This window comes from Oncorhynchus mykiss, chromosome 6, assembly GCF_057628025.1.
Source record: "Oncorhynchus mykiss isolate SJ-2025 chromosome 6, ASM5762802v1, whole genome shotgun sequence".
Lineage (NCBI taxonomy): Eukaryota > Metazoa > Chordata > Actinopteri > Salmoniformes > Salmonidae > Oncorhynchus > Oncorhynchus mykiss.
The window spans coordinates 64,098,656-64,113,346 of NC_143027.1; the positions used below are offsets into that span (position 1 = coordinate 64,098,656).

At 43.3% G+C, this 14,691-nt stretch overlaps 1 protein-coding gene and 1 long non-coding RNA gene across 3 annotated transcripts in view; one reads left to right on the top strand and one right to left on the bottom strand.

Moving 5' to 3' along the window:
• The window catches only part of insyn1 (inhibitory synaptic factor 1), a 58,023-nt gene extending 55,015 nt beyond the window's left edge, over positions 1-3,008 (top strand). Inside the window, exon 3 of the mRNA XM_021607209.3 lies at positions 1,653-3,008. Coding sequence (XP_021462884.1) covers positions 1,653-2,504 — 852 coding nt within the window. The 3' untranslated portion in view covers positions 2,505-3,008. The remainder of the gene's footprint in view (positions 1-1,652) is intronic.
• The window catches only part of LOC149983039 (uncharacterized), a 67,646-nt gene that overhangs the window by 7,579 nt on the left and 45,376 nt on the right, over positions 1-14,691 (bottom strand). The window contains exon 5 of one of the 2 annotated variants that reach the window (XR_016496802.1): positions 6,587-7,744. The exons of the other annotated variant lie outside the window; for it this stretch is intronic. This is a non-coding gene — a long non-coding RNA (uncharacterized LOC149983039). Of the gene's footprint in view, positions 1-6,586; positions 7,745-14,691 lie in introns of those variants that run through there. 2 annotated transcript variants of the gene reach the window in all.

Below are 14,691 nucleotides of genomic sequence, written 5' to 3' on the forward strand. Positions count from 1 at the left end.
TGGACTGCCCTCTTCAGTTCAAACCACAGGTTTTCAATGGGGTTCAAGTCCGGAGACTGAGATGGCCATTGCAAAATGTTGATTTTGATTTTGCCAATTAAACATTTCTTTGTGGATTTCGATGTGTGTTTAAGGTTATTGTCTTACTAAAAGATCTACTTGTGGCCAAATTTCAGCCTCCTGGTAGCCTCCTGGTACTGAGTAAAGTTCATGATGCTGTTAACAATGGCCCTAGAACCAGTGGAAGCAAATAGCCACATAACATCAAAGATCCACCACCGTATTTTCTATTTTACCTACTGTAAAATATGGTGTTAGATCAAATCAAAATCGAATCAAAGTTTATTGGTCGCGGACACAGTTTTATTGTTGTTATCGCAGGTGCAGCGAAAGGATTATGTTTCTTGCTCAAACAATGCATCAATATCTAGCAATCAATAACAATACACACCTAATCACCATTAAGACATCAAAATGAGCATTATCAAAACGAGCAATGTCAGAGTCCGGAATATAAATAAATATGTACATGCATGTATATGAATGGTATGTATAGACAGTGTAGACAGTATATGAATCGAAAAGGTATGTACAGCAGTAGTTATATAGTATGAGCCATGACTAGAATACAGTATAAAGTGGTTAAAACAGTATTGAAGCATTATTAAAGTGACCATTGTTCAATGATTTTATGTACGTATGGCAGCAGCCTCTAAGGTGCAGGGTATAGTACCAGGTGGTAGCCAGCTAGTGACAGTGTCTTACATTTCAGGGCAGATCTTTGATGTTATGCTTCCACTGTTCCTAGGGCCGTTGTGAAGGTCAACGGCATCACAAAATTTACCCAGTATAGGACATTTTAGCAAATAACCTGGTTGTCTCTGCCAGGAGGCTGTATCTTGGCCACCAGTGGATATTCCAGCAAGACAATAACACCAAGCACACAACAAAATCCATAAATAATTGGTGAATTGGCCACAAAATCAACATTTTGCAATGGCCATCTGTCTCCGGACTTGAACCCCATTGAAAACCTATGGTTTGAATTGGCAGTCCTTAAGGGCAGACGAAGGATATCAAGGATCTGGAAGGATTCTGTATGGAGGAATGGTGTAGGATCCCTCCCACTGCATTCACAAACTCATAAAACATTTTAGAAAAAGGCTCAGTGCCGTTATCCTCGCAAGGTGAAGTATCGAAAGGTTGTCAATCATTTTCAACCCTACCTTTTTGAGATATGTTTTATTACTTACTAAACAAAATCTCTTTCTCTGAGCATTTCTAGTAAAATACTAGAAATTACAATACAATATAGCTCAGTATTTTAATTATTTATTTTAAACAAGTCATTTTTGCTCATCTTCATCAAGGGTTTCAATCATTTCAGACCCCACTGTATGTCTTCATAGTGGACGTTAAAACATCATATTATTGTAAAGTAGTGTTTAAAAACATGTCTATACTTTCAAATCATCTCCCCCCCCCCCTCGCGCCTCCCTCCTTGCTATCCCAGGTGGTGTGTGAAGTATTTGTCTTGATAATGGAAAGGATATTCATGTATAGTTAACAACATATTAAGTCAAAAACATAATGTATAATGATGTAGACCATATCTTCTAAACATCTATTCTGCCCTCTCTCTACTCTTCTAGGTGGTGGGTCAGATCGACAAGCTGACGTCAGACTTTGACTTTGACCTGGAGCTGGATGACTGGACAGTGGCCACAGCGAGCAGCACGTCCAGCAGCGAGAGGGGCCTGGGAGAGGCCTTCAGGCTGGACTTCCTCAATCCTGACGTGCTCTCAGACAGCTGGGAGTTCTGCAGCTATCTGGAGGCCTCCGTCGCTGCAGCAAACGCCGCCCACAAAGCAGCGCCAACAGAGCAGCCCACGGATGCAGGGCTGGAGCCGGGGGCGGGGCGTGGGTGCATCCCTACCCAGACCCAGACCCCAACCCCACCCCCCACAACCGCCTCAGCCTACTCCCAAATGAATGGGGGGCTGCCAATCCCTAACGGACCTCTCATAGTCACCCCAGACTCGTCCAGTGCCAGCGAAGAGGCTTCCAGCTCCACACACAGCCACAAGACCTCTCGCACGTCCGGCACCAGAGAGAGAGTCCGCTTCAGTGACAAGATCCTATACCACGCCCTGTGCTGTGATGATGACGAGGAGGATGAAGAGGAGGGAGATGAGGAGAAGGGCGGCTGTGCGACCCCAGACACTGACGACAGTGAGCCCAGTCCTAGTCAAGCCGGCTCGCCCACACCACCGCTCTCCTCCTCAGAGCACTCCGTCCTCCATAACTGTCTGGACCCTTCTTATGTCTCGTTCCCAGTGAACGTGGCAGCGGGGACTCACACGCTGCCCAGAAAGGGTCTTCTCAATCTCGCAAGCTGCCGGAAAAAACTTCTACGGAACAGCAGCACACAGACTGTTTCAGATAAAAGCACCCAAACAGTACTGCCCTATATTCCAGCCAAACAGAAAACAAAGGACCACTGAGAAACAGTAACTTTACAACAACAGAACTAATGAAAAAGGACTGTGTACTATTTAATATTAAATACATAGATCATAGATTAATACACAAATAAATAAATAAATACATATTAATTACTAAATAAATACATGATATGGGAAATTACTCGACTACCTAAAGTCATTCTGAGGCTCAGGGAAATAAAGGATAAAGGCAGTTCCTTATGGCAGTAACAGAGAGAAAAGGGATATTGACGGACCAAAAGGTTAGTGCCTGCTAATGTTAAGAAATGGACCGAAAGGATTCCCTATTTCTAACCATTTGCAACACTTATTGAGATTACTAAAGTAATCTTTTTTCTAGGAAGTTGAAATTGTTCTGAAATCGGAAAGTAAATGTGAAGAGGTCGTTTCCCTCCTCGTACACCAGTATAAATCACGAGAAAATATCATGCTTGTTCTTTAAGATGTGGTTAAAAAACACTGCACATTCTGTACACTGAGAATCTGTATAAACATTGTCTTTTTCATCTTCCAATTATTTCAAATGTCAAGGGGGTTCCTGGTGTAACAACAGGGAGTGTATCTAGATGCACAAGTCAAGCCTTCTTCTCTCTTTGATGTCATCATAAGTGAGTCAAGGCCCAGAAAAACATGGTTTGACCTGCCCTTGATTTTATTAATCAATTCAATAATTTATCTCTTGATCTGCTGCTGAAACTGTAGTTGTGGAAAGCAAGAAGAAAAACAGGTATTTTTGCGAGATTCTGTGCTCCAACTCCACATTGTGACATTTCCACTTGATCTGTCCGTTCCTCTCTGCAAGGGAGCAAGGTTGTTAGGGGTGAGGACTTGAATAGAAGTGCACAAAGTCAAGATGCAAAAGGTTATGTCTCTCCATTCTGAATCCCAGTAGGGATTTGGACTCAATAGAGCAGCATTTTATTCACAGGGATTATGCCAATAGCAGTGCTGATCAATAAGGCTGATTGAGAGAGTGCTGTGAGAGGTCTCTCTGCTGAGCAGGCAGACCCTGCTCCTGGGGGCCCACAACAAAAACTCACAGTTAGACCTCCATCTATTTCCTCTGCTATTAGTGGCAGACATGGACAGACGCAGCCTTCAAGAAAGAGATTGGCATTCAAGAAATGTGTGGCCGGATGTGAAAGAGTGGGTACAGACAGAGAGAGATGGAGAGAGAGAGAAGGGGGGGAGGAGAGAGAGGAAGAAAGAGAGGTGGGAGAGTGAATGCATTGGAGAATGCAGGAGAGGGTAAAGGGCTGACCTCACAAAGAAAATGTGCTGCTAGATTGTTGTTAATCAACCCTCGGAACACAATCATTTCCCCTCTAATCACCAGGAGCTGACTCATGTCTCTGAGGATGGCCAGAGAGAACTCTTCTCCCAGATACAGATCTATTACTGTCCATAGGCCCCCAACTGCCCTGGGCCCCAGGTTATAGTGCAGAAGAGAACACACACATAATCAGGATTGGACTCTTTCAAGGACTATCCTTGACTACACATTCCATATATTTATCACATATTTTACATCTCATTATCTTATGTAAAAGGATTTTGTTAAAACACACATAATGAACACATCTATAATGTTTTGAAATAAAATAAAATTAAATGTTATACACACGGTTAGCAGATGTTATTGCGAGTATAGTGAAATGTTCATAGATATGAAAGTGCAGCAGGTAATATCTAACATTTCCACAAAAATAACTAATATCTAACAAATTCCACAACAAAGCAGTGACAGAGTGGCTAAGATGCAATAGATAGGATAGAATAGATAGTGTAGTTAGTATACAGTATACTGTATAGACATATGAGATCAGTAATGCGAGATATGTAAACATACTTAAAGTGGCATTATTAAAGTGACAGGTGTTCCATTTATTAAAGTGGCCAATGTTATCAAGTCTGTAGGTAGGCAGCCGCCTCTCTGTGCTAGTGGTGACTGTTAACAATCTGATGGCCTTGAAATAGAAGCTGTTTTTCAATCTCTCTGTCCCAGCTTTGATGCAGTTCTACCGACCTCGCCTTCTGGATGGAAGCGGGGAGAACAGGTAGTGGCTCGGGTGGTTGTTGTCCTTGATGATCTTTTTTGCCTTCCTGTGACATCGGGTGTTGTAGGTGTCCTGGAGGGCAGGTAGTTTGGCCCGGGTGATGCGTTGTGCAGACTGCACCACCCTCTGGAGAGCCCTGCGGTTGTGGGCGGTGCTGTTGCCGTACCAGGCGGTGATGTAGCCCGACAGGATGCTCTCAATTGTGCACCTGTAAAGGTTAGTGAGGGTTTTTGGTGACAAGCCACATTTTTTCAGCCTCCTGGGGTTGAAGAGGTGCTGTTGCGCCTTCTTCACCACACTGTCTGTGTGCGTGGACCATTTCAGTTTGTCGGTGATATGTACATCAAGGAACTTGAAACTTTCCACCTTCTTCACTGCTGTCCCGTAGATGTTGATGAGGGGTGCTCCCTTTGCTGTTTCCTGAAGTCCACGATCATCTCTTTTGTTTTGCTGAGATTGGGTGAGGGGTTATTTTCCTGACACCACACTCCGAGGGCCCTCACCTCCTCCCTGTAGGCTATCTCGTCGTTGTTGGTAATAAAGCCTACCACTGTAGCGAAGTCTGCAAACTTGATGATTGAGTTGGAGGCGTGCATGGCCATGCAGTCGTGGGGGAACAGGGAGTACAGGAGAGGACTGAGAATGCACCCTTGTGGGGCCCCAGTGTTTAGGATCAGAGAAGTGGAGATGTTGTTTCCTACCTTCACTACCTGGGGGCAGCCCGTCAGGAAGTCCAGGATCCAGTTGCACAGGGCGGTGTCGAGACCCAGGGTCTCAAGCTTAATGATGAGCTTGGAGGGTACTATGGTGTTGAATGCTGAGCTGCAGTCAATGAACAGCATTCTTACATAGGTATTCCACTTGTCCAGATGGGATAGGGCAGTGTTCAGTGTGATGGCGGTTGCATCGTCTGTGGACCTATTGGGTCGGTAAGCAAATTGGAGTGGGTCTAGGGTGACATGATCCTTGACTAGTCTCTCAAAGCACTTCATGATGACAGAAGTGAGTGCTACGGGGCGATAGTCATTTAGTTCAATTACCTTAGCTTTCTTGGGAACATGAACAATGGTAGCCATCTTGAAGAATATGGGGACAGCAGACTGGAATAGGGATTGATTGAATGTGTCTGTAAACACACCAGCCAGCTGGTCTGCGCATGCTCTGAGGATGTGGCTCGTGATTCCGTCTGGGCTGCAGGCCCTGTGAGGATTAAAAAGTTGAAATGTTTTACTCACATCGGCCACGGAGAAGGAGAGCCCACAGTCTTTGGTAGCGGGCCTTGTCAGTGGCACTGTACTTTCCACAAAGCGTGCAAAGAAGTTCTTTAATTTGTCTGGGAGCAAGAATCCGATGTCTGCGACTGGGCTGGTTTTCTTTTTGTTATCCGGGATTGTCTGTAGACCCTGCCACATACATCTCGTGTTTGAGCCGTTGAATTGCGAATCCACTTTGTCTCTATATTGATGCTTTGCTTGTTTGATTGAATAACTACACTGTTTGTATTCGGCCATGTTTCCAGTTGCCTTGCCATGATTAAATGCAGTGGTACGTGCTTTCAGTTTTGCGCGAATGCTGCCATCAATCCACGGTTTCTGGTTAGGGAAGGTTATAATAGTCACAGTGGGTTACAACATTTACTATTCACTCCCTTATAAACTCACTCACCAAGTCAGCATATACGTCAATGTTGTTGTCTGAGGCTACCCAGAACATATCCCAGTCCACGTGATTGAAGCAATCTTGGAGCGTGGAATCCGATTGGTTAGACCAGCTTTGGATAGACCTAAGCATGGGCGCTTCCTGTTTTAGTCTCTGCCTATAGGAGGGAAGCAGGAAGATGGAGTCATGGTCAGATTTGCCAAAAGGAGGGCGGGGAGGGCCTTGTATGCATCCTGGAAGTTAGAGTAGCAGTGGTCGATATGCTGATAGAGTTTAGGTCGCCTTGTTCTCAGATTAGCTTTGTTAAAATCCCCAGCTACAATAAATGCAGCCTCAAAGAGATGCTCGTCCTGAGGCTGCATTTATTGTAGCTGGGGATTTTAACAAAGCTAATCTGAGAACAAGGTTTGCATAAAGTCCAGTGAAGTTCCTTGATGGCCGTCTTGGTTTCCACTTGCAGGGGGGATATACACGGCTGTGACGATAACCAAGGAGAGTTCTCTTGGGAGATAATATGGTTGGCTTTGATTGTGAGGAATTCCCATTGTACTGAAAATCCCGTTGGCTGTATGGACTCCGACAGCATGTCCCAAGCTAGCCACGTCTCCGTGAAAATGAGTATGCTACAATCCCGAATATCTCTTTGGAAAGCATCTCTTGCCCTAGTTTCGTCAACTTTGGAAACTAGGGACTGGACATTAGTGAATGATATACTCGGAAGCGGTGGGTGGTGTGCGCGCATCCAAAGCCTCACTAGAAGACCGCTACTGCACCTTCGCCTCCTCCAATGGCGTTGTTTTGTGTCGGCCTCTGGAATCAGTTCAAATGCCCCGGGAGGTGCAGACAAAGGTCGTATTCCTGGTCGTCGTGCTGGTTGTGCTGGCAAGTTGATGTTTCTCTGATATCCAACAGTTCTTCCCGGCTGTATGTAATAACACTTAAGGTTTTCTGGGCTATCAACGTAAGAAATAATACAGAAAAAAACAAAATACTGCACAGTTTCCTAAGGACTTGAAGTGAAGTTGCCATCTGTATCGGCGCCATCTTGGTTTCCTACTAAAGAAAGGCAGATTATTGATCTGTAGGCTGGAGTAAAGGAAGCATAGCATGAGACAAAACCAAATATGTTGCTCTGTGAAGCATAGTGTCTTGACTGGTCCCCTGTGTAATGGGTCCTATGTATAGCTGGTGTAGAGAGTCAGGCGCAGGACAGCAGATATGAGTAATCAACGTACTTTTACTCAAAATGTCAAATATACAAAGTAACAAATACACGCACACCATGACAGACCGAAAATACAATAAACAATCACTCACAAAAAAAACATGGGGGAACAGGGGGTAAAAAATGAACAAGTAATTGTGGGATTGAAATCAGGTGTGTGAAACAAAGACAAAACAAATGGAAAATGAAAAGTGGATCGGTGGTGGCTAAAAAGCTGGTGACGTCAACCGTCAACTTCGGCGGAAGTCGTGACACCCTGATATGAGAAACATGGTCATGCCTCTAGTCTCAGTGGTGTGCTGGTGAAGAAGTGAAAGTGGAATTTTAGTTTGCGACACCTAACAGACTGAGTAATGCAGAGTAATATTCAAAGATAAGGGAAACAATATCATGCTATTTTAAAATGGTTACCCATTATAATACACTCTTTGACAAAAAGTCCATTTAAATAATTATCTATTAATTCATTATATTGCATACAAGTGCCCTCCCTGTATTTGGTGAATCAGCTGAGAATACTTTGAGTGACTGCAAGGTAAGGTTAAAAATGAGCAATTGAATAACGCAATGTAAAAATATTTATCAGTTAGTCTGAGTCCAAGCTCACACACGTACAGAGATTTTGGTTGTGGCTTTTGACTGAGAAAATGTCTTTACTCTAAACCCAATATCAGCTGATAAGCACTGCACTAAAGGAAGGTAATAACCACAGCATACAGTATAAACACAGCAGTTACTCTCAATGGAAACCTCTCCTTTAGGTCAGGATACATTTCAAACTCACATGGCAACGGGCATAGACATCTTGGTGATGAGTGAGAAAGGAAATTAGCCTCTTTAATGAAACGATCATTTCAAATGTGATGCTGAGACAAAATGGAGAGGATGGAATCATGTATAAATTATCGAAGCAGCAGGGACGCACTTGTCTTGTGGCACGCTTTCACATTCTCATTCCGTCTCGCTCTGTTAATCCAGGAAGTCTGTGTCTGTCTATGAGAACGATGCATTGAACAGAGATCAATGGACGACTCCCGCAGCATTGGCTGCCATTTCACTGCTAGACGGAACACCAACAGGTCATCACACTCATTAGCATAAACAAACAAAGCTGGAGCAGTACGCAGAAAAAGCATCAATCAGACCAAAACAAACTAAATCCTTATTGTGATGCCTATACAGCCCCAAGGCATTTAATTTATATGGAGGGAATTTGAACTTCCAGTCTTTTAATAATCATATCCATGATGAAATCACCCCTGGCTGTAAGTATATAGTCGTTTGGCACTGGAGCGGAATACATTATCATTGACGATGAATGCTAGATATTTGGACAAAACATTAGGAATGTTTCTCTTGCCAGTAGGCTCATTATTTATTTGTAATAGGGCATTTCATCGTCCCTTGTCCTCTGTAGGACAAACTGGAGAGGCATCCAAAGGTTAAAGAATGTAAGCACACGGATGCCAATGCTTACTGGACAAGCAGGTGAGGTTGTTTTGTGGTGGTGTTTAATGAATGTTAGGAGTTATAGCAATACTATGTGTGTGTGCGTGTGTGTGTGTGTGTGTGTGTGTGTGTGTGTGTGTGTGTGTGTGCGTGCGTGTGTGCGCGTGAGTCATAGCATTTGATTTGACGTCACCAGTAAATCAATCTTAGAGCCAGGCCGCACCCTGATCAATGCTCTAAACACTGCCCAGAGGGCACTGTTTCTGTTTCAATGATCACCACAAGCTCACAAATTAGCACTGTTACACTGATGTAAGACAAATGTACTCCATGTATCACTATGCAAATAGTTGACGTGACCATTTTACGACAATCTGAATAGGTTGTGATACTTCTGTGATTATTGTAGATCTTAAAAATACAAATTTAGTGGGTGCTTATATTTGTTTGATTTCACACGTAGAAGTGTGTATTGTACATGTGTGAATTGGAAAGGTGTTTTTTTCATATCCCAACTCGCCCTGAGACACCCTCAAAATGTGGGGACAGCCATTATCAACAGTAACCCTGGAGCAATTAGGGTTAAGTATCTTGCTGAAGGGCATATCGACAGAGTTTTCACCTTGTCAGCTCGGAGATTCAAACTAGCGACCTTTTCGTTACTGGCCCAATGCTCTAACCGCTAGGCTACCTTGCCACCCTAGTAAAATTACACAAAAACACACGCACACACGCACGCACACACACACACACACACACACTTTCTCTCTCTCTAAAGATCCCTTGAAGAAAATGGATGACAGATCTGTGTTTTCTTTGCTGATTGGTAAGGGTCTATGAAGTGGAGAACTCAATACAGTCACACTGATTACTATAGATTGGCTAACGGCTGGGGATACTGAGGGTCGATTTGTTTAATCTCTGTGTCATAACTTTCCTGCTGCTTCCAGAACAAACTATTTATGTTCCGTCCTCCCTCCATCCACCATCCTCCTCTGCCGCCCACCCATTTCAATTTGTGACATCTTTGAATTTGGCACTCAGTCACCGCACGACTCACATCTACCCTCCTCACCAGTGAGAAGACAATTATTGAGACTGCAATGTTGGTCCAACAAGAACAAAGACACTGCAATGTGTCAGCGAGCAGCCATCAAATTCAGAGCCCCTTAACTATATCCAATTCATATATCATTGTATGATATTGCCTACAGTTTGCAAGAAAAGCCTTGGAAAGAGGGAAAGCTTTCAACTTAAGACCTCTTACTATCAGACAGCTGCCCATGTGGCAGGTCATTTTCCTATATAAAGTGGCATAGGCTCGTATCTTGGAAAATACTACATACTGATCGGATAAGGTCTGCAGCAGCGCATTAAATGGAACCAAGGAAGGGTCTTTGGATTGATAACCACGGGCACAGGGTTGGCATACAGAGCACCCATTTCGGGGAGCAACCAGGTGTGGAGGTGGGCATGTGTCTGACAGGCACAATGGGATACTGGATCCATACATGGAGGCCTCCCTCCAACCAGCCCAGTCAGAGCTTATATGGGGAGGGGGAGCTGGATAAGGCCACGGGCTCTCTGAGTTATTAATGAACAGCCATGGAGCAGCCACAGATAAGATTAGACCTTCACAGGTGATGAAGGACATGGGGCGGGGCTGTGGTGGTAGAGGTGGTGGCGATGGGGGAGAGATTACAATTCTACTAAATTGGCACACAATCATTTAAACCCTGTCCATATAAAAATGATACAATTTTAAATTGTGACTTAAGCAGAACAAACAACAAAATAGAAAAATAAGTGAAGAAGGTTACTAAGTGTCATTTCAATCAGTGGTGGAATGGTAGAAAAATTGTTGGCATTGGGGAGTGGAGAGACTGAGCTCTAAAAAACAAGGTTCCCCAACCATGCTTCTCTCAGCCTCATCACTACAGTATGTTGATCCCAGAACCTAAAACCCATCCAACAGAACTCATTCAGATGGACTGCATCAGTAGAGCCACAAAACAAAGGACCGAACAAATACACTTCAGAAACTGAACTATGTAGGTGTCACTGTATAACCAGCCATAAAATAATGCAGTATATGTCACAACAAGTATACACATATGTCAGGACAACGTTGTGACCATATTATGACAGGTTATGACAGTCATGTCAGCTGTTATGACACATTATGACATGATTATGACCGTGTCATAGCATGTTATGACGCTAGGTGTCAAGTAAAGTGTTACCCCAAAATCAACTTAGTACTGTATAATACCCAAGGAAATGGGCTCAAAGCAATCACAACATGCAATTCATTTCTACTAGGTACTGACTTCCGTTTCCTTCTGAATAGTTCATCTGCAAGTAATCAATTGCTTGTCATAAATACATTTACTGCACCGGTATAACTTCTTTCTTGTTGGAAGTTAATAGTACCTTGTCTGACTGGCGATTTCAAAAACATCACATACATACATTTACGATTCAGGATGAGCAAGTAAGAGAGAAAAGTGGGGAGTCATTTGCAGAAGCCATTTCCTGTAGTGGGAGAAAGACGATTGCAACTGATGAAAACTCAGCACCTGCTCAAATGATCCAGCCATACAGATGCATACAAGTTATATACTGCATGAAATTGCTCAGAAATCAGGCATAAGGTTATATTTAGCAGCCGGGTGACAGTTTCATGATGACATCATAAAAAAACAGTACAACTGCAACAAAGAACAGACACAGTCCCCATGGAACGTCCTTGACTTTTAAATAACATACTGAAGGAGATGGAGAAATGGATGACACTCAAACAACTATATGGTGGTCTGGTAATGTGTTCCAGTAACTTCCTGTATTAGGCTTGAATGAGAAAGAGTGGAACCTGGATGACCTAAATACACAGTCAATTTCACTAACAGAAAACCACTACTAAATTAATTTTCAATAGGCCCATGGTTATAGATGACTCCAGAATATAAATGCCCAGAACAGCTAAGTGCTGCAGCAGCTATAGTAAGTGCAGGTAGGCAACTCTAATTCTGACAAAGCACTGTAGAATTCTAAGAAGACGCAGGCAGCAGTTCTTTCCTGGGAGCTCTGCTTTGGCAGATTGTCAGCATTTTCATGGCATTTACAGGTAAAGGCCAGGAGGCCAGAGTGTTGTTGACAGTTTTGTAAAACCAGCAAACAACCGTTAAGTGATGATGAAGACAGATGCTATGTACAAGGCACTCCCCAAGTTGCCCTTATGTTCACCTTCAAGGAGAGGGCTTTCCCCATCTCTTACTTGAAATGTTTTCCTCTACACCCCTCTCTGTAGTACATCATTTATTTTATTGCCTCCTCTAACTTTAATGTGTCCTCCATTCCAGTTCTGGAGGCCCATCATTGAGGTCTTCATCAAACATAAAGTGATCGACAGGGGGCCAAGGACAGGTAAGAGTCACTCAAACAGGGCTAGGACAGAGGAGGAGAGAATGAGAGAGAAAGAAGGGTGATGGTATAGCTGAGTATTCTGCAATAGCAGATGTTACAGGGAGATGAATGATTGTTGTATGGATTAGCCTCACCCTTCATTGATACACATAGAGACAATGCAGGGCTTCAATGAGAATCTCCCTGAAATAACCAATGATTGCAATAATTACTGCCAACCTGGGGGGCCACCAGCAGGGCCCCCTTCCATTCTATTAACCTCTTCTGCTCTTTTCCTATCTAATTAGCGCAGTTCTTTATTGGTGTAATTTGGTGGTTTTAGTCATTTCTCCTGGATTCAGGGAGTGAAGCAGGTCACAAGCCTGACAGGGGATCCTGTGTGTTGTGTTGTCGCTGCTGTGCATCACCAATACATCAGAGCAGTGATTATTCTCAAATGAGAGCAATTAGTCAAATGTCAGGTTCCGGCTCGCACTCTCTGGGTGGCTTGCTGACAAAGTCGCTCAGAGGTACCCTGTATGTCTAAAGATGAATAGCTGTGGGATGTCATTAAGTCATCTTGCTTCAATAGAACGGAACGAATAAACAAATAAATAATAATTCCTAAGTTTCTTTCATAATTAGCCACTGAGCACCAGTGACATTTGAACACTAAGAGGCATCGACCTATCCTGAGTCAGCAGCCAGACAATACTGATACCGCCATATACCCGTCTAGTTCAGAGTAGTAGTGACATGCTAATCGTATCATAAAATACACTATGAAATGCCCCTGGTTTTAATACGATCAACATGGTCTCCACTCCCAGCACTGTACTATAGTGCTTTAGCCTGAATGTCACCTTAGGGAAAGGCATTCAGAGAGCAGCTGTAAGTTATGGCGTTTTGGCACCCTTTCAAAAGTGTGTTCTAGTGAATTGGTCAATCAATGCTCTCTTTTGCTTGTGTCCTCGCTCAGTGCGGCGTCCCAGCATCAGTCTCAGCCTGAGCCTGATGCACCTATAAAACCTATCAAACACAGCAGTTAAATTGCTCTGTGGGTCTGGGTAGGCCTGGTGTTTGGCATCAAGCCCTCTGCCACCCTCAGTGTTAGGCCAGGGGGTTTAAGAGCATGTCAGGTGTAAATCTCCAGGCTGACTGATCTCCCATGTCTCCAGCTAGGATTTACCAGCTGCACAGAGAGAAGCAGTGAGAGGCCAACCTCGCTAGATGCCAAGCAACACGGATTGATTAGATCAATAATTGTTTTACGTGCAATAGACACTTAACAATCAAGCATTGATCATTCAAACAAGACTTACAAATCCTTCAAATTCTACATAAGTCTGTATATAGTGGTTTTAAAACCGACGTGGAACATTCACTTTTGGTAATGGTTTACTGTGCCATTTAAAGCTTTATTCCTCTGTGAATGTGTCACAAAACTGTCACTGGCAGTTTGTGGGAAGAAAAGGGAATATTTAAGGCAGAGTTTACCACATATACAAATAAAGTATGAAAAAAGACCAAAGGCGAGGAGTGTGAGGCTGAAGAAACTGCAAGGTCAACAACAACACCACAAGAACAAAAACAGAGCTTGCACTACAATTCTCCTAAAGTGCTTCACTGCAAGGATAAAGACTATAGAATAAAATCAAATCACAAAACGAAAGAAAGACTGGCAGCAACTTTAGGCAGAGTAAAATTTAATTAGCCTTTTAGCAAGAAGTTCTGAGTTTGAGTAATGACAAATACCCAATTTAAATCAACTGGCACAAGTGCTGTCCAGACCCTGTCCTTTTTTGTCTCCCCAGCAAGGACATTTGGTTCCTTGGAAGTTGTGGGAACGCACGTTTTTGGTTTCTCATTGGTTCTGGGAACTGTCATGACGTGGCTCTTTCTGGGTATAGAGCATGGCATCCCCCTCTCTCTCCCTCCTATACCCAGGTTCTGTTAACTCAGGTTGTAAATTCCTGGAGGAGACTCTCTCCTCCTGGCCATGCAGCATAGAGAGAGATTTTCACAGTAGAACAAAGGAACTTATTCTACATCACAGAACTTGAGATCTGAACAATATCCATGTTTTGGAGAATGTGTAAACAGTTGGTGGAGAAGCCAGCTACGACCCGGTCCGTTTTGTTTCATGTTTGTGACCTCATGAAAGACAATACAGCGACATTACCATAACTCTGTTTATACAGGTGTCTCCAGTATGAGGTTTGCGTCTAATTACTGTATAAAATGAACGAGTAAAGATGAAAGTATTTGTGAAATGATGTAATGATGTTAATGTGAGAGAATTGTATTCCCTTTAAAGTTGAACTAAGTCATTGGCCCGCCCCCATGAGCACAGAGATGATCTGGCGTCATGAAACAGCCCTTTTCTACTGTT